The sequence below is a fragment of the Pan troglodytes genome, chromosome 10 (genome assembly GCF_028858775.2).
Source record: "Pan troglodytes isolate AG18354 chromosome 10, NHGRI_mPanTro3-v2.0_pri, whole genome shotgun sequence".
In the NCBI taxonomy this organism is placed as follows: domain Eukaryota; kingdom Metazoa; phylum Chordata; class Mammalia; order Primates; family Hominidae; genus Pan; species Pan troglodytes.
The window spans coordinates 7439835-7467627 of record NC_072408.2 but is presented as its reverse complement, the minus strand read 5'-3'; the positions used below and the strand labels follow the sequence as shown (position 1 = coordinate 7467627).

The window sequence follows — 27793 nt, the reverse complement described above, 5'->3', positions numbered from 1 at the left end:
CTAAATGTCATTGTGAGATTGCTGCTTCTCACGTTAACTTTTTTCTTTTACATTGAGGTGTAACTTACAGTGTAATGCACAAATTTCAAGCGTACAGTTCAATAAATTTTCATATATGTGTACACCTGTTTTGTAGCCATCACGCAGATCAAGATATATAACATTTTTATAGCACTCTAGTGGGTCGTTTCATCTCCTTTCCAGTCAATACTTCTTCACAAAGGTAATTTATTCTGACCTTTATCGTTGGGTGACTATTTATTTCATTAACATGACATTTTATTCTAGCAAGAGGCTTGGGCTGAAAACTGCAGAAAATACTGAGAGTTGAGATGTTTTAAGGTTAGGTGTGCCCTTTTTTAAAAAAAAGATTATTTTTGGCTGACAGTTTGTTGGCATCTATTAAGTTTTTTTTTTATATATGATTTGAAAATACTATGATTCCCATTGCTTTTTGATGGGAAGCAAATTTTCAGTCTTCTGAGTCATTAAGTCATCAGCGTGATGGTTTCCTGTTTTGATTAAATCATTTCATCTTTCTCCCTATTATTTTTGATAATAAAAAGTATTACTTGGAATGCCTGTAATTTAATAGACTTCTATATGAATAATTAGTTTTTTTTTTTTTTTTTTTTGAGATGGAGTCTCGCTCTGGCGCCCAGGCTGGAGTGCAGCAGCACGATTTTGGCTCACTCTAAGCTCCGCCTCCTGGGTTCATGACATTCTCCCGCCTCAGCCTCCTGCGTAGCTGGGACTACAGGCGCCCACCACCACGCCCGGCTAATTTTTTGTATTTTTTAGTAGAGACGGGGTTTCACCCTGTTAGCCAGGATGGTCTCAATCTCCTGACCTCGTGATCCGCCCGCCTTGGCCTCCCAAAGTGCTGGGATTACAGGCGTGAGCCACCGTGCCTGGCTGAATAATTACAGTTTTTATAACCACTTCAGCAAGAAGCAGTCAGTCTAGCCCTTGTTAAAACATTTTTATTTTTATTAAAGTAGTACACTTTTAAAACACAAGGCTTTGGCTGGGTATAGTGGGCTCATACTTGTAATCCCAGCAGTTTGGGAGGCCGAGGCAGGAGGATCATTTGAGCCCAGGAGTTCTAGATAAACTTCCTGGTCTAGACATAGGGAGACCCCATCTCTACAAAAAATTTAAAAAGATGAGCTAGGTGTGGTGGCATGCGCCTGTAGTCACAGCCACTTGAGAAGCTGAAGCTGGAGGATCATTTGAGTCCAGGTGTTTGGGGCTACGGTGACCTCTGATTGCACCACCTGGGCAACAGAGTAAGACCCTGTCTTTAAAAAGAAAGGGGGCTTAAAATGAAAATCAGCATCTCCCTTCATCTCCACCCCCATTCCTACTCCTCAGAACTAATCACTTTCAGTTCTTTTAGCTGTTTCTGATTTTGATCTTCATATTTCCAAGTAATATGCTCATATTGCTGTTTCTTCATTTCTCAGTTTTAAATATCATATACTGATTTCCTACTGTTAAAGATGGAGAATGGGTGTAAGAGAATGGGTGTAAATCCTCCCATACTTTATGTCCGTCATCCCCTTCTAGTGTAGTTACATTAATTTTTATTAATCTAAAATTATTACTGTGAAAAATATATTTTCAAACTTTCCAGTAGAAGTATACATCTCTCAGTATGCTTCTACCCATCAAATAATCTATCAGCTTTATTTTCTTGAAGCCATTCTTCCTGGATTCTTTTTTACTCTCAAATCTTGACTGGGTGTTTTTTTAAGGTCAGCTGTCAGTCTGGAAATTCCTTTTACTGCCATCATTCTGGGAATTCCTTGGCCTCTTTTCCTTATTGTAAGTCTTCCTTTTACTTGGTTTACTCTCATTTTGGTGAAACATTTCTTCTGCTAATTTCATGAGAAAGATGGTTAATGGGATATACATTTTTTAGGACCTTTTGCTTGTGTACAAATGTTCTGCTCTTAAACTTTATTAGTAGTTTGGTAGGGTTTAAAAGTCTAGATTGTAAATCATTTTACTTCAGTATTTTGAAAGCTTTACTCCATTGTCTTGTTGGTGAGAAGAACGATGCTATATTAATTCTTGTTTTTTTGTGACTTTTTTTTTTCTTGAAGATTTAGGATCTTATCTTTATTCCCAGGGCTTTGAAATTTCACGGTGATATGCATTGGTATGTGTTTATTTTCATTCACTGTTTTTATGGCTCTCAATAACCTTTCTAATCTGATAACTCATTTCTTTCAATTCTTCTAATTTTTCCTGTATTCTTTGATAATTTTGTGTACTTTTTTTTTCTCTTCTTTTTGACTCTTTATTAGTTAGATGTTAGACATGTTAGGCTGGTCCTTTAGTTTACTTACCTATAGCTTTTTTAGTTCAACATCCCTTCTCTTCAAACTCTGCTGAGAGTAAATCTCCAGTTTTCTGCTGGGGTTGGAGAGGGATAGTTGCCTGGAAGAGGTCTAAATGCTTTTATACAGGTTTTCACAATCCTGTTCTCTGCTGCATTGCCACCCCTAATTTTAGAGGTACTGCTGCTTCTACTTCTTAAGACTTTTTTTTTTTCTTCCTTGTTTTAGAAAAGGGAGGAGGGGGGCTCCTCTGAAGCCTTTCCAGGTTCTATGTTGCGAAAGCTTCTCTGGCTTTCCTCTGTTGTAAGGCACTTAAACTTGTAATTTTTGTTTGTCTGTTTTTGTTATTGTTTTGGCTTATCACTATCTTCAAAATATTGTTTACATTTGTATTTGGTTCCTTTCTTGGTCTATTTGACCTCTTGAGAAGATGCCTTTTTGTTTCTTTCCTGTCTTTTTAGTGGATTTTTTTTAGAGGGAGCTTTTAAGTAGAAGACTGTTCTTTAGGTATGTTAAAACTGTCTCTAGATGTTCCCAAGATGGCCGAATAGGAACAGCTCTGGTCTACAGCTCCCAGCGTGAGCGACGCAGAAGACGGGTGATTTCTGCATTTCCAACTGAGGTACCGGGTTCATCTCACTGGGGCTTGTTGGACAGTGGGTGCAGGACAGTGGCTGCAGCCCACCGAGCGTGTGCCGAAGCAGGGCGAGGCATTGCCTCACCTGGGAAGTGCAAGGGGTCAGGGAATTCCCGTTCCTAGCCAAGGGAAGCTGTGACAGATGGCACCTGGAAAATTGGGTCACTCCCACCCTAACACTGTGCTTTTCCAATGGTCTTAGCAAACGGCACACCAGGAGATTATATCCTGCACCTGGCTTGGAGGGTCCCACGCCCACGGAGCCTCGCTCATTGCTAGCACAGCAGTCTGAGATCGAACTGCAAGGTGGCAGCGAGCCTGGGGGATGGGTGCCCACAATTGCTGAGGCTTGAGTAGGTAAACAAAGCGGCCCAGAAGCTCGAACTGGGTGGAGCCCACCGCAGCTCAAGGAGGCCTGCCTTCCTCTGTAGACTCCACCTCTGGGGGCAGGGCATGGCCAAACAAAAGGTAGTAGAAACCTCTGCAGACTTAAATGTCCCTGTCTGACAGCCTTGAAGAGAGTAGTGGTTCTCCCAGCATGGAGTTTGAGATCTGAGAACGGGCAGACTGCCTCCTTATGTGGGTCCCTGACCCCCAAGTAGCCTAACTGGGAGGCACCGCCTCGTAGGGGCAGCCTTGACACCCACATGGCCGGGTACCTCTGAGACAAAGCTTCCAGAGGAACGATCAGGCAGCAATATTTGCTGTTCAGCAACATTCGCTGTTCTACAGCCTCCGCTGCTGATACCCAGGCAAACAGGGTCTGGAGTGGACCTCCAGCAAACTCCAACAGACGTGCAGCTGAGGGTCCTGACTGTTAGAAGGAAAACTAACAAACAGAAAGGACATCCACACCAAAATCCCATTTGTACATCACCATCATCAAAGACCAAAGATAGATAAAACCACAAAGATGGGGAAAAAACAGAGCAGAAAAACTGAAAATTAGAAAAATCAGAGCAGAGCACCTCTCCCCCTCCAAAGGAACACAGCTTCTCGCCAGCAACGGAGCAAAGCTGGACAGAGAATGACTTTGATGAGTTGAGAGAAGAAGGCTTCAGACGATCAGACTTCTCCGAGCTAAAGGAGGAAGTTCGAACCCATCGCAAAGAAGCTAAAAACCTTGTAAAAAGATTAGACAAATGGCTAAATAGAATAACCAGTGTAGAGAAGTCTTTAAATGACCTGATGGAGCTGAAAACCATGGCACGAGAACAACTACGTGACGAATGCACAAGCTTCAGTAGCCAATTTGATCATTTGGAAGAAAGGGTATCAGTGATTGAAGATCAAATTAATGAAATGAAGTGAGAAGAGAACTTTAGAGAAAAAAGAGGAAAAAGAAACAAAGCCTCCAAGAAATGTGGGACTATGTGAAAAGACCAAGTCTATGTCTGATTGGTGTACCTGAAAGTGATAGGGAGAATGGAACCAAGCTGGAAAACACTCTGCAGGATATTATCCAGGAGAACTTCCCCAACCTAGCAAGGCAGGCTGACATTCAAATTCAGGAAATACAGAGAACGCCACAAAGATACTCCTGGAGAAGAGCAACTCCAAGACACATAATTGTCAGATTCACCAAAGTTGAAATGAAGGAAAAAATGTTAAGGGCAGCCAGAGAGAAAGATCGGGTTACCCACAAAGGGAAGCCCATCAGACTAACAGCGGATCTCTTGGCAGAAACTCTGCAAGCCAGAAGAGAGTGGGGGCCAATATTCAACATTCTTAAAAAAAAAGAATTTTCAACCCATAATTTCATATCTAGCCAAACTAAGCTTCATAAATGAAGGAGAAATATAATCCTTTACAGACAAGCAAATGCTGAGAGATTTTGTCACCACCAGGCCTGCCCTACAAGAGCTCCTGAAGGAAGCACTAAACATGTAAAGGAACAACCGGTACCAGCCACTGCAAAAACATGCCAAACTGTAAAGACTGTCGATGCCAGGAAGAAACTGCATCAACTAACGAGCAAAATAATCAGCTAACATCATAATGACAGGATCAAATTCACACATAACAATATTAACCTTAAATGTAAATGGGCTAAATGCTCCAGTTAAAAGACACAGACTGGCAAATTGGATAAAGAGTCAAGATCCACCAGTGTGCTTTATTCAGGAGACCCATCTCACATGCAGAGACACACATAGGCTCAAAATAAAGGGATGGAGGAAGATCTACCAAGCAAATGGAAAACAAAACAAGGCCATTACGTAATGGTAAAGGGATCAGTGCAACAAGAAGAGCTAACTATCCTAAATATATATGCACCCAATACAGGAGCACCCAGATTCCTAAAGCAAGTCCTTAGAGACCCACAAAGAGACTTAGACTCCCACACAATGATAATGGGAGACTTTAACACCCTACTGTCAGTATTAGACAGATCAACGAGACAGAAAGTTAACAAGGATATCCAGGAATTGAAATCAGCTCTGCACCAAGCAGATCTAATAGACATCTACAGAACTCTCCACCCCAAAGCAACAGAATATGCATTCTTCTCAGCACTGCATCACACTTATTCCAAAATTTGACCACATAGTTGGAAGTAAAGCCCTCCTCAGCAAATGAAAAAGAACAGAAATTATAACAAACTGTCTCTCAGACCACAGTGCAATCAAACTAGAACTCAGGATTAACAAACTCACTCAAAACCACTCAACTACATGGAAACTGAACAACCTGCTCCTGAATGACTACTGGGTACATAACGAAATGAAGGCAGAAATAAAGATGTTCTTTGAAACCAATGAGAACAAAAACACAACATACCAGAATGTCTGGGACACATTCAAAGCAGTGTGTAGAGGGAAATTTATAGCACTAAATGCCCATAAGAGAAAGCAGGAAAGATCTAAAATTGACACCCTAACATCACAATTAAAAGAACTAGAGAAGGAAGTACAAACACATTCAAAAGCTAGCAGAAGGCAAGAAATAACTAAAATCAGAGCAGAACTGAAGGAGATAGAGACACAAAAAACCCTTCAAAAAATCAATGAATCCAGGAGCTGGTTTTTTGAAAAGATCAACAAAATTGATAGACCACTAGCAAGACAAAAAAGGAAAGAAGAATCAAATAGACGCAATAAAAAATGATAAAGGGGATATCACCACCGATCCCACAGAAATACAAACTACCATCAGAGAATAAACACCTCTATGCAAATAAACTAGAAAATCTAGAAGAAATGGATAAATTCCTGGAGACATACACCCTCCCAAGACTAAACCAGGAAGAAGTTGAATCCCTGAATAGACCAATAACAGGCTCTGAAATTGAGGCAATAATTAATAGCCTACCAACCAAAAACAGTCCAGGACCAGATAGATTCACAGCCGAATTCTACCAGATGTACAAGGAGGAGCTGGTACCATTCTTTCTGAAACTATTCCAGTCAATAGAACAAGAGGGAATTCTCCCTAACTCAATTTATGAGGTCAGCATCATCCTGATACCAAAGCCTGGCAGAGACCCAACAAAAAAAGAGAATTTTAGACCAATATCCCTGATGAACGTCGATGCGAAAATCTTCAATAAAATACTGGCAAACCAAATCCAGCAGCACATCAAAAAGCTTATCCACCATGATCAAATGGGCTTCATCCCTGGGATGCAAGACTGGTTCAATATACGCAAATCAATAAACGTAATCCAGCATATAAACAGAACCAAAGACAAAAACCACACGATTATCTCAATAGATGCAGAAAAGGCCTTTGACAAAATTCAACAATGCTTCATGCTAAAAACTCTCAATAAATCAGGTATTGATGGGACGTATGTCAAAATAATAAGAGCTATTTATGACAAACCCACAGCCAATATCATACTGGATGGGCAAAAACTGGAAGCATTCCCTTTGAAAACTGGTACAATACAGGGATGCCCTCTCTCACCACTCCTATTCAACATAGTGTTGGAAGTTCTGGCCAGGGCAGTCAGGCAGGAAAAAGAAATAAAGGGTATTCAATCAGGAAAAGAGGAAGTCAAGTTGTCCCTGTTTGCAGATGACATGACTGTATATTTAGAAAACCCCATCATCTCAGCCCAAAATCTCCTAAAGCTGAAAAGCAACTTCAGCAAAGGCTCAGGATACAAAATCAATGTGCAAAAATCACAAGCATTCTTATACACCAATAACAGAGAGCCAAATCATGAGTGAACTCTGATTCACAATCGCTTCAAAGAGAATAAAATACCTAGGAATCCAACTTACAAGGGATGTGAAGGACCTCTTCAAGGAGAACTACAAACCACTGCTCAATGAAATAAAAGAGGACACAAACAAATGGAAGAATATTCCATGCTCATGGATAGGAAGAATCATTATCGTGAAAATGGCCATACTGCCCAAGGTAGTTTATAGATTCAGTGCCATCCCCATCAATCTACCAATGACTTTCTTCACAGAATTGGAAAAAACTACTTTAAAGTTCATACGGAACCAAAAAAGAGCCCACATTGCCAAGATAATCCTAAGCCAAAAGAACAAAGCTGGAGGCATCATGCTTCCTGACTTCAAACTATACTACAAGGCTACAGTAACCAAAACAGCATGGTACTGGTACCAAAACAGAGATAGAGACGAATGGAACAGAACAGAGCCTTCAGAAATAATACCACACATCCTTTGACAAACCTGAGAAAAACAAGAAATGGGGAAAGGATTCCCTATTTAATGGTGCTGGGAAAACTGGCTAGCCATATGTAGAAAGCTGAAACTGGATCCCTTCTTTACAACTTACACAAAAATTAATTGAAGATGGATTAAAGACTTAAATGTTAGACCTAAAACCATAAAAACCCTAGAAAACCTAGGCAGTACCATTCAGGACATAGGCATGGGCAAGGACTTCATGTCTAAAACACCAAAAGCAATGGCAACAAAAGCCAAAATAGACAAACGGGATCTAATTAAACTAAAGAACTTCTGCACAACAAAAGAAACCACCATCAGAGTGAACAGGCAACCTACAGAATGGGAGAAAATTTTTGCAATCTACTCATCTGACAAAGGGCTAATATCCAGAATCTACAATGAACTCAAACAAATTTACAAGAAAAAAACAACCCCATATCATAAAGTGGGCAAAGGATATGAACAGACACTTCTCAAAAGCAGACATCTATGCAGCCAACAGACACATGAAAACATGCTCATCATCACTGGTCATCAGAGAAATGCAAATCAAAACCACAATGAGATACCATCTCCCTCCAGTTAGAGTGGTGATCATTAAAAAGTCAGGAAACAACAGGTGCTGGAGAGGATGTGGAGAAATAGGAACAATTTTACACTGTTAGTGGGACTATAAACTAGTTCAACCATTGTGGAAAACAGTGTGGTGATTCCTCAAGGATCTTGAACTAGAAATACCATTTGACCCAGCCATCCCATTACTGGGTATATACCCAAAGGATTATAAATCATGCTGTTATAAAGACACATGCACACATATGTTTATTGTGGCACTATTCACAATAGCAAAGACTTGGAACCAACCCAAATGTCCATCAATGATAGACTGGATTAAGAAAATGTGGCACATATACACCATGGAATACTATGCAGCCATAAAAAAGGATGAGTTCATGCCCTTTCCAGGGACATGGATGAAGCTGGAAACCATCATTCTCAGCAAACTATCACAAGAACAGAAAACCAAACACCGCATGTTCTCACTGATAGGTGGGAATTGAACAATGAGAACACTTGGACACAGGAAGGTGAACATCACACACCGGGGCCTGTCGTAGGGCGGGGGTAGTGGGGAGGGATAGCATTAGGAGATATACCTAATGTAAGTGATTAGTTAATGTGTGCAGCACACCAACATGGCACACGTATACATATGTAACAAACCTGCACGTTGTGCACATGTACTACCCTAGAACTTAAAGTATAATTAAAAAAAAAAAAAGTCTCTGTTCCCAGCTGTTTTGGTCTTGAGCGATACTACTTTTTGGTCAAGTTTTGATAAACGGCTTGTCTTCATTGTGTTCAATTCAAGTGCATGCCATGTATCTTTTTATAGAGCATGGTTCATAGTGATATTTCTGGGGACAGTGTTGTGATATAGTACATGGCAAATGTTTGGAGTAAATGGTTTATATTTTATTTTTAATTTTTATTTATTTTTGAGACAGAGTCTCGCTGTGTTGCCCAGGCTGGAGTGAGGTGGCATGAAACCAGCTCCCTGCAATCCCCGCCTCCTGGGTTCAAGTGATTCTCCTGCCTCAGCGTCCCAAGTAACTGGGATTACAGGTGCCTGCCACCACGCCCTGCTAATTTTTGTATTTTTAGTAGAGACAGGGTTTCACCATGTTGGCCAGGCTGGTTTCGAACTCTCGACCTCAGGTGATCCACCTGCCTCGGCCTCCGAAAGTACTGGGATTACAGGCATGAGCCACTATGCCTGGCGTGGTTTGTATTTTTAAATTATGTATGATAATCTTTGAATCTGCCAGCCAAAGAAAAACAGGTATTAGGTTTTGTGTGTTTTTTGGTTAGATTGTTAGAGTATTGTATGCATGGAGCCAAAGTAATGGTTTTGTTTTCTTTGTGAGATAGTTTATTCCTTTGTCATGGCCATATCCTGGCTGCTACTAATCACCAGAACTGGGTGGGACATCATGACCGGATCCATGCAGGTGTATCATAACTAATGGAAATTTAGCTTGAAACGCTTTGAATACAAAGCAGATTATTATGTCAGAGTGATTATTGTATGGGATAGTAAAGATAAGAGGGCTTCTGTTGCCTCCCTGAGTTCTTTTACTTCTCCCTGCTCGTTCACTTTGCTTTAGCCACACTGGCTTCCTTATTTTCCTCAAACACTCTAGGCATGCTTCTGACTTGGAGCCTTTGCTTTGTCTGTTCCCTTTATATCTGCTAGTTAACTACTTCACTCCTTTCAAGTCTTTGCTTAGATTTCATCTTTATAATAAGGCTTTTTGCAATCGTTTAATACTTCAGATTATCTTTACCCTGTTACCTGGAGGCCCCTTGACTGCTTTTTAATTTTTTCTACAATATTTATCTCAAAATTTATATGTTATGTTCATTGTTTATTGTCTGTCTTCCTCCACTAGAATGTAAGCTCCATGAGGACAAAGATCTTTGTTTTATTCATAAATGTATCCCAGGTACCTAGAATAGTAGCTGGCAGTATAGAAGCACTGAAAGTTACCTGTTGAATGAAAGGCACTCTAATCCATCCAGTTGCTTCCAGACAGCCCTCTATCTAAACCATTTTCATTGTGTCTTTCTCTGTACTTTGAAAAATAATTTTTGTCGCTGTATAATTTTCCCCTGATTGTTTGTTTGAACAGAGAGGGCTTCTTTGAGGGTGTGATAGGAGGAGCTGAAGAACTAAAGAGATGTGTTCAACTCTTGTGCATATGAATTTGTGTTTCTACCAAGCTTTTAGATCATTCACTAGAGGAAAATTGTACTTCGGCCATAGGTTCATCTTTGTTTATAATAACATCATAAAGCACAAGAGTTGACAACATTTCCTTCACTTATTTTTAGTATGTGTACCCTCTCCTCCATTTGTCCACACTCATAGACATTTATAATATAGCAACATTGGTATAGTACTTTATCCTGGTGCTTTTCATATTTTATTTTATTTGTCCTCACAGTAGCCTCATAACGAGGTGTAGGCACCGTTGTTACTATTTTGATGATGGTGAGGAAATTGAATTGCAAGGTATGTAACTTTGCCAGGGTCATGTAACTGTTTTTTGTCTGTTTGTTTTTTCCTTGAGACAGGGTCTCGCTCTTGCCCAGGCTGGAGTTCAGTGGTGCAATCTGGCTCACTGCAACCTCCTCCTCCTGGGTTCAAGCGATTCTCCTTCCTCAGCCTCCCTAGTAGCTGGGATGATAGGTGTGCACCACCATGCTTGGCTAATTTTTGCTATTTTTAGTTGAGACGGAGTTTCACCATGTTGGCCAGGCTGGTCTCGAACTGCTGACCTCAGGTGATCCGCCTGCCTCAGCCTCCAAAGTGCTGGGATTACAGACGTGAGCCACGACGCCTGGCCAAGGTCATATAACTATTAAGTGACAGAACTGAAATTTGAATACTGGCAGTCTGGCTCGAGTCTCCTTTTCATCTTTTTTTAAAAAATTGTATATGTAGCATCAACATTTAAAAATACACAGTTGAGTGCCATTAAGTACATTTACAGTGTTGTACAGTTATCACCACTATATAGTTCCAGGACTTCTCCCTTCCACCACTCCTGGCAACTTCTATTATGCTTTCTGTCTCTATGAATTTGCTTACTCTATGTAGCTTATATAAATGGAATTATACAGTAGTCATCATTTTGTCTCTGGCTTATTTTAGATTTTCAAAATTCATTCATATTTGGGATGTATCAGAACTTTCTAAGGCAGAATAATATTCCATTGTATTTTATTATACTACATTTCGTTTATTCATTTATCTATTGATAAACTTTTGGGTTAGTTCTGTTTTGACTCTCAAGAGTATTGCTGCTGTGAACATTGGTGTGCAAGAATCTGTTTGAGTCCCTCCTTTCAGTTCTTTGAGTATATACCTAGAAGTGAAATTGCAGCATCATATGGTAATTTTATGTTTAACTTTTAACTTTTTTTTTTTTTTGAGACAGGGTCACTTGAGACAGGATCAGCCAGGCCAGAGTGCAGGGGTGTGATCATGGCTCGCTGCAGCCTTGATCTCCTGGGTTCAACTGATCCTCCTGCCTTGGCCTCCCAGGTAGCTGGGAACTACAGGTACACCACCTGCCTGGTTAATTTTTTTTTTTTCGGAGATGGAGTCTCACTCTACTGTCCAGGCTGGAGTGCAGTGGCACAATCTCAGCTAACTGCAACCTTTGCCTCCTGGGTTCAAGTGATTCTTGGGCCTCAGCCTCCTGAGTAGCTGGGATTATAGGTGTGCACCACCACGTCTGGCTAATTCTTTGTATATTTTTTTAGAAGAGATGGGGTTTCACTATGTTGCGCAGGCTGCTCTTGAACTCCTGAGCTCAGGCTATTTGCCCAGCTCTGCCTCCCAAAGTCCTGGGATTACAGGCATAAGCCACCCTGCCTGACCTGCCCAGCTAATTTTTAAATTTTTTTGTAGAGATGGGGACCTCACTATATTGTCCAGCATGGTTTGAAACTCCTGGGCTCAAGTGATCCTCCTGCCTTGGCCTCCCAAAGTGTTAGAATTACAGATGTGAGCCACTATGCCTGGCTTTAACTTTTTTTTTATGTAGTAAGATACAGTAGTATATACTCAATCAAATAGGAGAAACTGAGTTCGAACACTGTGTCACAGTCCCCTTTATTCTCAGTGAACTTGAAAACTGCCTGTACAATCGTGTCACTTAATGACAGAGATATGTTCTGAAAAACATGAGGATTTCATTATTGTGCAAACATAGAATGTACTTATACAAACCCAGATGGTATGGCCTACTGCACACCTAGGCTATGTGGTATAGCCTGTTGCTCCTAGACCTAAAGGTGTACAGCCTGATACTCTACTGAATACTGTAGGCAGTGTAACACAATGGTAAGTATTTGTGTATGTATCTAAACACAAAGGTTCAGTAAGAATATGGTATTATAATCTTATGGGAGCACTGTCATATATGCGGTCTATATTTGACCAAAATGTTATGCAGTGCATGACTGTATTTTAGAGCCTAAGAGATGTATAATAACAGCTCCTGGACGTTAAGGAGCTTTGAAATATGTATTCTGTAGAGTGCCTGGCTTGATGTGACCATTCAGCCAAGTTAGCCAATTTATCTCATCGTTTTCTACCTTAATATATTCTGTACTCCGTATCGGTAAATCTACTGCAACCTAATCTTTTCTCAGTGTTCCTTTATAATCTTCCATATAAAACTCTTGCCCTTTTGAAAAATTATAGCCTGTTTTTCACAACTGTCCTCTGTATTCATGGTTTGATTGACGTTTTTGTTAAGTTCTGTAAGTTACTTGGTTATTTCTAATTTCAGGATTTATGTTTATTTTGTATTATATAACATTTATTTTCATATCTATTTTTTATCTGTTTTTATTCTTATTTCATATTGTGAGTTCCTTAAGTAGGTAGTCTGTCTGTACATGTGTTTAGTTTTCTCACAGTGCGTACTGTACAGAGTATTCATTAAATATTTTTGAATGCTTGGTTTGAAGGTAGGCATAGTGTTAATTACATTTTAAACCTCTGAAAAGCATTGTTTCTATTTCTTACTCTAAATGTTGACAAGTGTCAGTTTGGTTAGATACTCATTGAAAGGAAATTTGAAATTTAAGCCCTGAATAATTTTTCTATTTAGTAGACAAGACTTAAGAGTCAGGATGCTTGAATTTGCCTTTTTTCTCTAAGCAACTTTTACTTTCTTTTCAGATTGTTGCCAGCAAAGGAGGTTTTGAAATGGTCACCAAAGAGAAGAAATGGTCTAAAGTGGGTAGTCGCTTGGGATATCTGCCAGGAAAAGGAACTGGGTCTCTTTTGAAGTCACATTATGAAAGAATTCTCTACCCATATGAGCTTTTCCAGTCTGGTGTGAGCCTTATGGTGAGATGCATTATTCTTTTTAGAAAAAGTTGATAAATCCAGTTTGCCCAAGTACAAACTTTAGACTGTGTTTAACCCAAGTTAGCCGGCACCAAAATTTGGGGAAGCAAAGTGTATATCATAGTGTAAAAATCATAGCTGTTTTTGATGGTTTACAAGATAAAGAATAATGGAAATGAAGAATGTTTTCTTATTTATTTAAAATAAACCTTTATGACTGAAACTTTTTGAAAAAGTCCTGTTTGTTTCATGAATTTTTATAGAACAGCTTTGTTAGTTATGATTTATATACCGTAGAATTCACCCTTTGTGGGTGCACCATTGGTAAGCTTTAATACATTTCTACATTTATGCAGCGATCACTGTGATCCAGTTTTAGAGCACTTCCACTAGCCCCCAAAATTCTCTTGTTCATTTGTAGTTGTTTCCTGTACCACCCCGACACACAGGCAATTCCTGACCCGCTTTCTGGCTCTGTAGTTTGTCTTTTCTAGAACTTTCACCTAGATGTAATCATACAATATGATTTTGTGTCTGGCTTTTTTCACTTAGCCTAATGTTTTCAGAGTTCAGCCATGTTGGCTGGATGCGGTGGCTAATGCCTGTAATCTCAGCACTGTGGGAGGCTGAGGTGGGTGGATCGTTTGAGGCCAGAAGTTTGAGACCAGCCTGGGCATCATGGTGAAACCCTGTCTCTACTAAAAATACGAAAAATTAGCCAGGTATGGTGGTGTGCGCCAGTGGTCCCAGCTACTCCAGAGACTGCGGTAGGATGATTGCTTCAGCCTGGGAGATGGAGGTTGCAGTAAGCTGAGATTGTGCCACTGCACTCCAGCCTGGGTGACAGAGTGAGACCCTGTCTCAAAAAAAAAAGTTCAGCCATGCTATAGCATGTGTCAGTACTTTATTTTTATGGCTGAATAATATGCCATTGGATGGATATACCACATTTTGTTTATCCATTTACCAGTTGATGGAGTTTTAGATTGTTTCCGGTTTATGGATATTATGAATAATGCTATGAATATTCATAGACAAGTCTTTGAGTGGACATATGTTTTCATTTCTCTTGGGTAGGTACTTGGGAGTGGAATTGCTGGGTTATATGGTAAGTTTATGTGTAAATTTTTTTTTTTGTTTTTTTGTTTTTTTTTTGAGACGAGACTCCGTCGCCCAGGCTGGAGTGCAGTGGCGCGATCTCGGCTCGCTGCAAGCTCCGCCTCCTGGGCTCACACCATTCTCCTGCCTCAGCCTCCCGAGTAGCTGGGACTACAGGTGCCCGCCACCACGCCCACAGAATTTTTTGTATTTTTAGTAGAGACGGAGTTTCACCATGTTAGCCAGGATGGTCTCGATCTCCTGACCTCGTGATCCACTCACCTCGGCCTCCCAAAGTGCTGGGATTACAGGTGTGAGCCACCGCACCCGGCCGTTTATGTGTAAATTTTTTTTTTTTTTGAGGTGGAATCTTGCTGTGTTGCCCAGGCTGGAGTGCAGTAGCGTGAACTCGGCTCACTGCAGCCTCCGCCTCCCGGTTTCAAGTGATTCTCCTACTTCAGCCTCCTGAGTAGAGTAGTTGAGACTACAGGTGCATGCCACCACCCCCAGCTAATTTTTGTATTTTTAGTAGAGACAGGGTTTCATCATGTTGGCCAGGCTGGTCTTGAACTCCTGACTTCAAGTGATCCACCTGCCTTGGCCACCCAAAGTGCTGAGATTATAGGCGTGAGCCACCGCACCCGGCCTGTGTAAATTTTTAAGGACTGCCAAGTTGTTTTACAAAATGGCTGAATCATTTTACTTTCCCACCAGTAATGTAGAGGCTTCTAGTTTTTCCACATCCTGGTCAACACTTGGTATTGTCAGTTTTTTTAATTATAGCCATTCTAGTTAGTTGTATAGTGATACCTTATTGTGGTTTTAATTTGCATTTCTCTAATGACTAGTGATGTGCCTATTTTCATATTCATATTAAACATTTGTATATCTTGGTGAAGTGTCTGTTGAGATCTTTTTTTAATTGGGTTGTTTGTCTTATACTTGTGAATTTGTTATACAGTTTGTGTACAACTCCTTTATCAGGTAAATGATTTGCGGATATTTTCTCCTAGTCTGTTATCTTTTCATTTTTGTACTGGTGACTTTTTGAAGAACCATTTTTTTATTTCTTTTTTCCTTCTATGGATTGTGCTTTTGGTGTCATATTTAAGAAATCTTTTCCAAGGTCACAAAGATTTTCTTCTTTGCTTTAATGTAGAAATTTTACAATTTCGGCTTTTACATTTTGGTCAGTGATGCATTTTGAGGCTTTTTTTGTGTGTATAGTATGAGGTGAAGATGTAAGTTTATTTTTTGGTGGGGAAGGGGGTATATGAATATTGAGTAGTACCAGCACCATTTGTTTAAAAGGCTATCCTTTTCCCACGGATTTAGCTCACCACCATTGTTGGAGATCAGTTGACCATAAATGTGTGGGTTTATTTCTGAACTCTGTTTTTGTTGCACTGATTTATATGTCTACCCTAAAACCAGTACTACATTGTCTTGAGTACTGTAGCTTTATGGTAAATGTTGATATTCAGTAATGTAAGTTTTTTGTTCTTTTTCAAAATTTCTAAACAACTTATATTTCCAAATAAATTTTAGGATCGGCTTTCAATTTTAACAACAACAAAAAGCCTGCCAGGATTTTGGTAGGGATAGCTGTATGTCAGTTTGAGAAATAATTGCGGTCTAGTTTTAGGGATTCATTGGCAATTTATTACTTTTACACTGATTCTCCAGCATGATTTCTTATCAGCGAACCTGCTCTCTTTCTGTGCTCTGATCTTTTAGGGTGTGCAGATGCCTAATTTAGATCTTAAAGAAAAAGTGGAGCCTGAGGTTCTCAGCACTGATACCCAAACTTCCCCAGAGCCAGGCACAAGAATGAACATTCTGCCGAAGAGAACAAGACGTGTGAAGTCTCAGGTATCAATGTCTTGGGCTTTTTTAAATTTTTAAATAAAGATGTAGTCTCCTGATGTTGCCCAGGCTAGCCTTGAACTCCTTGGCTCAAGTGATCCTCTTGCCTCCGCCTCTTGAGTATTGCTGGTTGGTATGCGCTGCTGTGCCTGGCTCATGGGCCATTTTTCATGGGAGTTTTAAATGCATGAACTCTGTGGAACAGTTACCTGGTCACGGGAGGCCACTCATATACTGTTGTTCTTTAAACCTTGAGCCATATTTTTCATTTACCTTTGAGATGAATGGAGAATAAATTGTGAAATGTGGCGTAATTTGATTTAGAAAGTTGTTAATTTTTTAGTAGTTTTTGACAGGGATGACAAATCAGAGGGTGACCCCGGATACTGTAGTGCCAATTTTATAGACATGCTGGTGAATTCTAGTGCATTTTATTTTTATGGTTAGCAGAAGTGAGATGAATAGGAAAATGTGGTTTTATTTTTCACCTGCCATTCCTTTAAAAACCAGAGTATAAATTTCTTAGTGTCTGAGCCATTCCAGTTTAACTACTGTAGTGTTCATGTAACCTAAAATAATTTCAAAGCCTAATACATCAGAAGAAAAATGCCCTAATTTATTTTTTGTCTGATTCCCCCCTTCCCCTGTTTATTTCTTCCTTTTCTTTCTTTCTTTTCTTTTTTTTCCCCAAGCTTTGCTTCTCTTTCAAACCCCTGTTTCCTTTTCTCTGTGGTCTTTTAAGTTTTTTAGTAAAGACAAGTTTGGAGACTGAGAAAGTGAGGTGCCCTTAGAACTCCTAAGATTTAATCCATGTACGTTAACATATAGATAGACAGGAAAAGCACCTTCATGGAATCCTAATCATTGATTTTAACGTTTAAGGAAACAATGTAGTATAGAGATGGGAATGATTAGCATCAAAAGTGGGTGTCAGAGAAGCAGGATAAAACTGCTGTTAACAAGAGACACTGAATCTGGGGTTGTGTAGAGGAGAGGTCTGGAGAGGCAGACTATTAATACTTCATCTTGCTTTTCTACAGATCAGGGACTATCTCTCCGTTATGCCATTTCTGCCTTTCTTTTTCTGAGTTTATGTTTTCTGAATACTCAGCTTCTTAGGTACCTTTTGAAAGTAGAAAGGTAGGTATCCTGGATAGGAATGTGACTTTCATGGAAATTCATTGGAAAGTGATAACCTCATTATGAATTAGTAAACTCTGGTTTAGTCATTAAGTCATTTTTATTAGCGTGATTGGTCTCAGAAGTTCTGATCATCTTTGGGTATACAGTGATTTGGGTAAACACTGATTGCTAGTCCCTTTGACATGGTGATTCTGCTTTGAAGAGTTGCCCCAATTGCTCCTGTCCATCTAACCAATCACCAGCTTGTGATGAAATTTTTTTTGATGTTCACCTTGAAACCATGAAGATGTCTTGCCTATTCCTAATGCTTTTCTTTATTATAAAAATGGGGACTACAGGCCGGGCATGGTGGCTCACGCCTGTAATCCTAGCACTTTGGGAGGCTGAGGTGGGCAGATCACGAGTTCAGGAGATCAAGACCATCCTGGCTAACACGGTGAAATCCCGTCTCTACTAAAAATACAAAAAATTAGCCAGGCGTGGTGGTGGGCACCTGTAGTCCCAGCTACTTGGGAGGCTAAGGCAAGAGAATGGCATGAACCTGGAAGGCGGAGCTTACAGCGAGCCAAGATCGCGCCACTGCACTCCAGTCTGGGCGACAGAGCAAGACTCCGTCTCCAAAAAAAACGAAGGGGGGTGCTGCATGGAATGCTTTTACCCTTTGTGATAGTTGTCACTGTATTCAGATTGGTTGATAAGCTATTTCAGGATTTGAAATTAAGAATTTTTTCAACTCCTAATTTGTACTTAATTATTCTGTTGAATGTCTGTCGTTCATTCCTAGTTTTCTATTTCAGAAAGAAAATAAAGGCTTTCTGGTAGAACTTCAGCTTCTTGCCCCGTACACAAAACTACTGGTATTCATACTTTGTCTATCTCTGTGGGCAAAGTGTACCTTTCTCTTCAAGGATAATCCCTCCTCTTCCATCCCTTCTGGCATCTTTAGTGATTTCAGCATACTGAGAAATCTTTCTCTCCCACCTAACTCTGTCTGTTGAATTCCATTCCTCCCAATATGTATTTAAGTCTCTATCATCTTAAACATAAAAGCCCTCTTCTTACATGATGCCTTATCCTTGCCTCTTTTCACACAGAAGTTTTTTGACAAATAGTCTTTATTGTCTCAGTTTCCTCAACATCTGTTTAGTTTTTATACTCTATAATCTAACTTTGAGCTAAGTAATTTTATTGAAACTGCACTGTCCAAGTTACCACTGAGTTTTTAATTGTCAAATTCTGAGATTGTCCTTTTCATTTCATATCTTAATTGATCTCTGGTCATGTGTATGTTTAATGTGGTTGGTGACTCCTGTCCTTGAAATTTAGATTAACTTGATTTTTCTTTCATTTGTGTGATACCTCTCTCTTCTGGTTTTCCTCCTTATATTCTGACCACTCCTTAGTCATCTTTGTTATCTCTTCTTCTCTCTTCCCTTTATTTTGTATCTTTGGTCCTTTTCTATCTTCACTCTCCTTAGCTGTCTCATCTGCATGTGATTTCAAGTACTGCCTGTAATGCTCAGAACTCTCAAATCTTGTCTTTTTTTTTTTAAGACAGAGTCTTGCTGTAACTCCCAGGCTGGAGTGCAGTGGCATGATCTTGGCTCACTGTGACCTCTGCCTCCTGGGTTCAAACGATTCTCCTTCCCCAGCCTCCTGAGTAGCTGGGATTACAGGCACATGCCACTATGCCTGGCTCATTTTTTATATTTTTAGTAGAGACAGGGTTTCACCATTTTGGCCAGGCTGGTCTCAAACTGGCCTGAAGTGATCTGCCTGCCTCAGCCTCCCAAAGTGCTGGGATTATAGGTGTGAGCCATCACACCCGGCCCAAATCCATCCTTTTCTTTTCATCAGGGGTGTGTGTATGTATACATGTGTACTCCTTATTGGCTACAGCATGGTTATGCCAAATTCAATACATCTGAAAGATAATGTATTATCACCTCTTCCTTCTTTCCTTGTTTCCTCCCTCCCTCCTTTCCTCCCTCCCTCCCTCCTTGCCTCCCTTCCTCCCTCCCTCCCTTCTTCCCTTCATCCCTTCCTCCTTCCCTCCCACTCCCCCCCACCCTTTTTTTTTTTTTGAGGCAGTGTGTGGCTCTGTCACCCAGGCTGGAGTGCAGTGGCGCAGTCTTGGTTAATCGCAACCTCTGCCTCCTGGGCTAAAGCCATCCTCCCACCTCAGCCTCCCAGGTAGCTGGGACCATAAGTACATACCACCACTCAGCTAATTTTTGTATGTTTGTAGAGACAGGGTTTTGCCGTGTTGCCCAGGTTGGTCTCAAATTCCTGGGCTCGAGTGATCTGCCTGCCTTAGCCTCCCAAAGTGCTGCGATTACAGGCATGAGCCACTGTGCCCAGCTGTAAAAGCCTTTGAATGAATCAAATGAATCAAACTCCTTGATTTCTTTATTTCCCTATATGCCATGTCCAATCTTTAAACAAGTGCTGGCTGCTATTATGTCTGAAGTTTTTCCTAGGTATCCTGGTTCATTTATGTATTTGAAATGGTATTTAGAAACCATGATGTGAGCACATGGTGTGCTTGTTCCCACTGGGATGTCATTGCTTCTAGGCTCTTTTAAATGGTCAGGGCTAGAAAATAAATTTTTAAAAAGTGATGACTTGATATTTTGCATTCACACTCTAGTCCAGCTCTAATCCAGCACCACAGTTCTTTTGGTTTATCTTCTAGTTTTTTCCTAGTGTTGTGAGTTGGGAGTTTAATTTTATTCTTTTGTTTTTATTGAAGTGTTTAAGACTGTAAAATTTCCTGTGATCACTGCTTTAATTTGTTCTAGAGATCTAATATGTAGTCTTTTTATTGTTTTTTTTTATTTTTTATTATTTATTTATTTTTTTGAGATGGAGTCTTGCTCTGTCGCCCAGGCTGGAGTGCAGTGGCATGATCTCAGCTCACTGCAATGTCTGCCTTCTGGGTTCAAGCAGTTCCCTGCCTCAGCCTTGTGAGTAGCTGGGATTATAGGCACCTGCCACCATGTGTGGCTAATTTTTGTATTTTTAGTAGAAGCAGGGTTTCACCATATTGTCCAGGCTGGTCTTGAATTACGGACCTTGTGATCCACCCGCCTCAGCCTCCCAAAGTGCTGGGATTTACAAGTGTGAGTCATCATGCCTGGCCTTTGTTATTTTTTAAGTAGAGAGTTAAAATGTTCAGGTGGAAGGTCCTTTTTAATTTTGTTATTTTGAGTTTTAGATCAAAGAATGCTGTTTTATTCTACTTTTTGGACCTTTATTGCTTTTCTGAAAAGGTTGTTGTAAGGACTAATTGATTAAAGTACTTAGATATGGCATATACTATTTACTCAACATATATCAGCTTTATTGTTATATACTCTGCTTTAATAATGGTAAAGAATGTGTAGTGTTATATTTATTGTTCGACTAACAGTAGAAGTTGGTTAGTGTAACCAAATCAGTCTACAAAAGTTTAAAGATAAATATTGAAATGGCATTTAGGTTTTGTACTTATATGATCTTTTATTAGTCTAGATTGCATACATCATTTGTTATGTAACCACAGACTTATAAAGTAGTCTGTATTTTATCCTGGGTTATTTTTATGCTTATTCTTTATTTATTTACACATTTAAAATAAATTTTGGCTATTAGTCTATATTCAGAGAATATGGTTAATCTTAATTCAAGATTGAATACCAGAATCTGTCAGGATGCTCTCACTTTCAAGTATTAGAACTTAAACATTAAACAAGTATTAGTAGCTTTAACATTAATAACAAATTTTTCACATAAGCACACATTTTTACATAAGATTTTCAGAGGTAAGTAGTTCTAGGATTGGTGAAGGGCCCAGGCTCTTTCCATCTTTCTGCCTTGCTTTCTTCGGTGTGTGGGTGATAAATTTCCTCCCAGTTGTAGTATGGCTGTTGCAGAGTCTAGCACCATGTTTTCACCAGACGGAGTCCCTTAGCAGGAAGGAAGGGAGTTGGGGCAAAAGGGCTTTTTTTTTTTTTTTTTTTTGAGACTGAGTCTTGCTCTGTTGCCCAGGCTGGAGTGCAGTGGTGCAATCTCAGCTCACTGCAACCTCCACCTCCTGGGTTCAAGTAATTCTTCTGCTTCAGCCTCCCAAGTAGCTGGGACTATAGGCGTGCGCCACCATGCCTGGCTAATTTTTGTATTTTTAGTAGAGACGGGGTTTCACCATATTGGGCGGGCTGGTTTAGAACTCCTGACCTTGTGATCTGCCCGCCTCGGCCTCCCAAAGTGCTGGGATTACAGGCGTGAGCCACCGTGCCCAGCCTCCAGAAGGACTTATTCTTTAAGATGCTTTCCTCTTTTTTTTTTTTTTAAAGACAGGGTCTTTTTGTGTCACCCAGGCTGGGGTGTGGTAGAACAATCATGGCTTGCTGCAGCCTTGAACTCCAGGGCTTCAAGTGATCTTCCTGCCTCAGTCTCCTGGGTAGCTAGGACTTCAGGTGCGTGCCACCATGCCCAGCTAATTTTTTTTTTTTTTTTTTGGTAGAAACGGGGGTCACTATGTTGCCCAGGCTGGGAGAAGCTTTCCCATTGATGGATTGATTCAGTGTCTCGCTTGTCTGTCACCCAGGGTGGAGTGCAGCAGCGTGATCTCGCCTCACTGCCTCAACCTCTCAAACTCAAGTGATCTCCAGCCTCAGCCTCCCAAGTAGCTGGGACTACAGATGCACACCACCATGCCTGGCTAATTTTTGTACTTTTTGTAGAGATGGGGTCTCCCCTGTGTTGTCCAGGCTGGTCTGTAACTCCTGAGCTCAAATGATCACCTGCCTTGGCCTTCCAATGTGTTGGGATTACAGGTGTGAGCCACTGTGTCTGGCCATCCGCCTTTTATTAGAAGATGGCAGTCTTTCCCAGGGGCTTCCAGTACAATTTTTTAATGTCATCACCAACAAAGAAAAATGAGGTTAGTGTGATTGGCTTAGGACAGTCACAGTTCATGTCCTGAGATGCCCTCTAATCAAATACAGGTGTCCAGTAGGAAGTTAGAAGTGGGGATTTCTATTGTGTGATAACCAGCAGTGTCTGTCTTTAGACAGCTTGAGAACTATGCTTTTATGAGTCATACATGAGTTTTATTTTGTGGAAAGGAATCTGGGTGTTGAATGGTGTTTTGGTGACCGTTTTCAACAGTGGTAATGAGGCAGTGAGTGGATTTACAGAAAAGAAATCCAATAATTTGTTCTTTCGTGTTGAAGAGGATTCTGAAACTTTCCTTGGGTAAAAAAATTAATGCATGAGTCAGCATGATTATGCTAATGTGAATTTTGCTTATTTTTTAGTCAGAATCTGGAGATGTGAGTAGAAACACGGAACTGAAGAAACTTCAGATTTTTGGGGCTGGGCCCAAGGTTGTGGGCTTGGCAATGGGAACAAAAGATAAAGAAGGTAAAATTTGTTATTTGATCATGAAAAGAGATAAGGTAGAATATGATTGTAAAAAAATTCAAATGATACTTGAATTGCAGTCTGTGCTGGGAATTTCTTAAGAATTGTAAAATTGCAATGTGGTTCCTAGGCAAATCACCTTTTTTAATGCCAGATCTCTTAAATTTCAGGTGTGAAGAGCAATGTTATGTTGAATTTTTATGATTTTGGAAGAGAGGATTTTCCTTCTCTGTGTAGTATATGACACACAAATTTATTGCAGTTTCTGAAGGCTGGTTTATGAGAGAATGATGGAATTAATGGTTCTTACCTCGTGAGCTAAAGCTTGTAACTCTTAGTATCGACATACACTGGGAGAAGTTTAGAATTTTAAAATTCTAACCATAATTTTAATTTTTAAAGTAATTGCCCATGATATCTTATGTCAGTTCATTTGAATAAACTGTTTTCTTCAGTAAGTCTGTTACTCTCGGCTTCACGTTTGGAAGTTTTTTGTCAGTAGAACTGCTCATGCAAAGATCAAGTTCCACTGTTCTCTCTATGTAACATGTCAATTATAAAACTGTTTAACAAAGATTAGGCTGGATATGTTTTGACTATATGAGAACTTAATGAAATGCTACAGTCACAAAGACTAATTACTGTGTACTTAGATGTGTAGTTAAGTCATACAATTCAGATAGTGGACTGAACTCTAGAAGATTAAATAATATTGTTCCATCTCTCTTAAAACATCCCATGTAATAAGACTTACTAAATACATTGTAATAATAATATTTCCTTTTTAAGAATTAAGTACTTTATTTTTGTTACTCTTGTAATTATAGTATTGGCTGTCAACAGTCTTAGAAATTAGTCCCTAATTTGGGAGTTCCTCCAAGTAATACCTGCAGGTTGTATGTAGTACGTACTGCATACACATACAACATTAATGGGTAAGCTCTCTGGATCTTACGTGACTGGATTAGAATCTTAAATCTGCCTTGCTGTATGATTTTGAGCAAGTTACTAACTTTGCTGTACCTCAGGTTCTTCATCTTCAGTGAGAGATAATAAATAGTATATCTATCTCTAGATAAACAGTTGTAAGATTTTAACTAATTTAAATAATTTTAAATAGTGTCTGGTCCATAGTAAGCTCTCAACATTGGTTTTTACTATTATTGTATAACTTTTTATTTTAAGATGAGGTCACCCGAAGACGAAAAGTTACCAACAGGTCAGACGCATTTAACATGCAAATGAGACAACGGAAAGGCACTCTCTCTGTTAACTTTGTAAGTGTTTTGGGGTCTGTCAGGAGGGAAAGGATTTGTTTTTATTATAGTTTTGCACTTTCTATCCTGGTATATCATGGTATGTGTTTAGTTAGCTCGTTTGGTTAGAAGACTTGATGGCACATCTGTGAAGTTACAGCTTTTGTTTATGTTGTTAACCTGGCTCTGTCCTACATACGTAGGCTGCTTCCTGTAAGTCATACACCTTATGGGGAACCAAGTGAGAGCATGAAAATGAATCTGTGTAAGTCGTTGAGTTCTATTATAGACAGTCTCAGTATTCATTCTTTATCAAAGAGGATTTGTATATGAGAAGAAGGACATGGTATTTTAAAAAATACATGTAAATTGATTTTCAAATGCCCTAGATTTGTAGTCTTTCCTTTTTTTTTTTTTTTTGAGACGGAGTCTTGCTGTTGCTCAGTCTGGAGTGCGGTGGTGCGATCTCGGCTCACTGCAAGCTCCACCTCTCAGGCTTATGCCATTCTCCTGCCTCAGCCTCCCGAGTAGCTGGGACTACAGGCACCTGCCACCATGCCTGGCTAATTTTTTGTATTTTTAGTAGAGACGGGGTTTCACTGTGTTAGCCAGGATGGTCTCAATCTCCTGACCTCGTGATCTGCCCACTGTGGCTCCCAAAGTGCTGGGATTACAGGCGTGAGCCACTGTGCCTGGCCTGTAGTCTTTATTCTAACAACTTGATACACCTTTATTAACTTGCTATTAACTTGCTTGTAAAAACTCTGGAAGGAAATTTAGGGAGTTTTATGAAAAGCTGTTTAAATACAATTACTTGAAATAGACATTCAGGATTTAAGTTATGTTTACTTTTCAGTTGCATTATTTTGTTTATTTCAGCTAAGGAGTTCCTGGTAAAAATTTATTATTTATTATAGAAAATAGACTTTCATTTTTTTTTTTTAACAGGTTGATCTCTATGTTTGTATGTTTTGTGGTCGGGGAAACAATGAAGATAAATTGCTTTTGTGTGATGGATGTGATGACAGCTATCATACATTTTGTCTAATTCCTCCACTACCTGATGTGCCCAAAGGAGACTGGAGGTGTCCTAAATGTGTCGCCGAGGTACACGTCTAACCTCTATGGATCCTTTTTTAACTAAAAATAATAATACGTGCATATACACATACATATAAACATATTCCCAAATATGTTTCCTTTTGTCATTCTGTCTTCATTATGTAGTGTTTAAAATTTCCAGGACTTTTTTTATTTTTTTTTTTGAGATGGTGTCTCACTCTGTCGCCAGGCTGGAATGCAATGGTGTGATCTCAGCTCACTGCAACCTCCACCTCCCGGGTTCAAGTGATTCTCCTGCCTCAGCCTCCGAAGTAGCTGGGACTACAGGCGCGAGCCACCACGCCCAGCTAATTTTTGTATTTTTAGTAGAGACCATGGTTTCACCATGTTGGCCAGGATAGTCTCGGTCTCTTGACCTCGTGATCTGCCTGTCTCGGCTTCCCAGAGTGCTGGGCTTACAGGCTTGAGCCACCATGCCTGGCCAATTTCCAGGACTTAAAATATCTATATTGAATGGAAATGTAACAATTGTATTGTGGTAGCTTGCCTTTCAAAGATTTCTTTTTCTAACTGTTGGTTAGGTCATTCTGTTTATTGCTGCAGATAATGAGACTTGACTTAGAATATTTATATTGCTGGGCAACAATAAAAATGAAGAAAAACATAGTTTTTTCTCTATTAATTAAAAAAAGTATAACGACATGAAGCTGTAGAACTTGGGATTTATGCATCCAATTTCATGCTATTAAATAAACTGACGGTATCTTTTATTTAGTATTTATTTATTTACTTTTTTGAGATAGGGTCTACAGCCTCTCACTCAGTCTGCAGTGCAGTGGCGCGGTCTCAGCTCACTGCAGCCTCTGGCTTCTGGGCTCAGGTGATACTCCCAGCTCAGCCTCCCTACAGATGTATGCCACCACGCCCAGCTAATTTTTGTATTTTTTGTAGAGACAAGGTTTACCATGTTGGCCAGGCTGGTCTAAACTCCTGGACTCAAGTGGTCCACCTGCCTTGACCTTCCAAAGTGCTGGGATTACAGACACGAGCCACTGTGCCGGGCCCTGATGGTATCTTTTAGCTTGCCCCAATTTTTACTTGACTGTGCTAAATTTTTCTTAGTGAAAGCTTACAGTGTTGTCATTGTGGTGAAATGCCTTGTCTGTTTACTTATTTTAACAAAATGCTGTGATAGGACATTAAAGAGAAGGAGTTGGCTGGGTGTATGTAAATGCATTCAAAGGTCTTTTATGGCCTTTGAATTATCACTTATTTACTATTCTCCAGGTTGAAAGATTCAGAGGCAGTTCTACTCTAAGTGAGTATTTGTGTTAAGACATTGGTCATAGTGATTGGCAGTGTGAACAAACTATTCTCTTAGTCTGATGTCCTCACAATCCAGTGGCTATCCCCTTATCCATTACCTTTCCTTCCTCCATGAACATTTGTTTCCTCCATGGCCAAAACCACTGGGTATGCCAAGAATGTTAGGCATCCCTAGGCATGACTCCAAGTCAGTAGTCCTTTAGATGCTTGTCTTAGTGCCAGAACTTAATGCTACCTCTGGATCTAAAGCCATCTTAGTACTACCTTCCTATTGGAAGGCTGTGACAGTGAAGTTGAGGCTCTAGAAAATAACTTCCTGATACGGTATTGTAAGTAGCTGATATTTGTTTTGTTGTCTAGGGTTGACTGGATTTACTTTACCTAGGGAAATGATCAAAGAAGTTAGTAACTAAGAGCCTTAAAGCTTTCTTCAGTTTAGTTTCAGTGAGTTAATCTTACATATTTTTTCTTTCCAGGAATGTAGCAAACCTCGAGAAGCCTTTGGATTTGAACAAGCTGTACGAGAGTATACACTTCAGAGCTTTGGAGAGATGGCAGATAATTTTAAGTCTGATTATTTTAATATGCCAGTCCATGTGAGTAAGCTATCTTTTAGGTCAGTCCAGGGAGGTACAAAGATTTACCTGAGTACAAAGCCTTCAGTTTCCTCTTTTTTTTTTTTTTTTTTTTTGAGACTGAGTCTTGCTTTGTCGCCCAGGCTGGAGTGCAGTGGCACAATCTCGGCTCACTGCAACCTCTGCCTGCCAGGTTCAAGTAATTCTCCTGCCTCAGCCTCCCGAGTAGCTGGGACTGCAGGCGCCTGCCACCATACCCAGCTAATTTTTGTGTTTTTACTAGAGATGGGGTTTCACCATATTGGTCAGGCTGGTCTTGAACTCCTGACCTCAGATTATCCACTCGCCTCGGCCTCCCAAAGTTCTGGGATTACAGCCATGAACCACTGCGCCCAGCCAATTCTTGTATTTTTAATAGAGACAGGATTTCACTCTGTCGCCCAGGCTGGTCTCGATCTCCTGACCTCAAGTGATCTGCCTGCCTTGGCCTCCCAA

At 40.0% G+C, this 27793-nt stretch overlaps 1 protein-coding gene across 3 annotated transcripts in view; it reads left to right on the top strand.

The window, feature by feature from the left end:
* KDM5A (lysine demethylase 5A) overlaps nucleotides 1–27793 on the top strand; it is a 106006-nt gene that overhangs the window by 9745 nt on the left and 68468 nt on the right. For 2 of the 3 annotated variants that reach the window (XM_003313426.7, XM_016922686.4), the window contains exons 4-9: nucleotides 13396–13566; nucleotides 16402–16536; nucleotides 22974–23079; nucleotides 24265–24356; nucleotides 25284–25442; nucleotides 27200–27319. In XM_003313426.7, coding sequence (XP_003313474.3) covers nucleotides 13396–13566; nucleotides 16402–16536; nucleotides 22974–23079; nucleotides 24265–24356; nucleotides 25284–25442; nucleotides 27200–27319 — 783 coding nt within the window. The remainder of the gene's footprint in view (nucleotides 1–13395; nucleotides 13567–16401; nucleotides 16537–22973; nucleotides 23080–24264; nucleotides 24357–25283; nucleotides 25443–27199; nucleotides 27320–27793) is intronic. The other variant, XM_063785382.1, reaches the window with a different exon arrangement.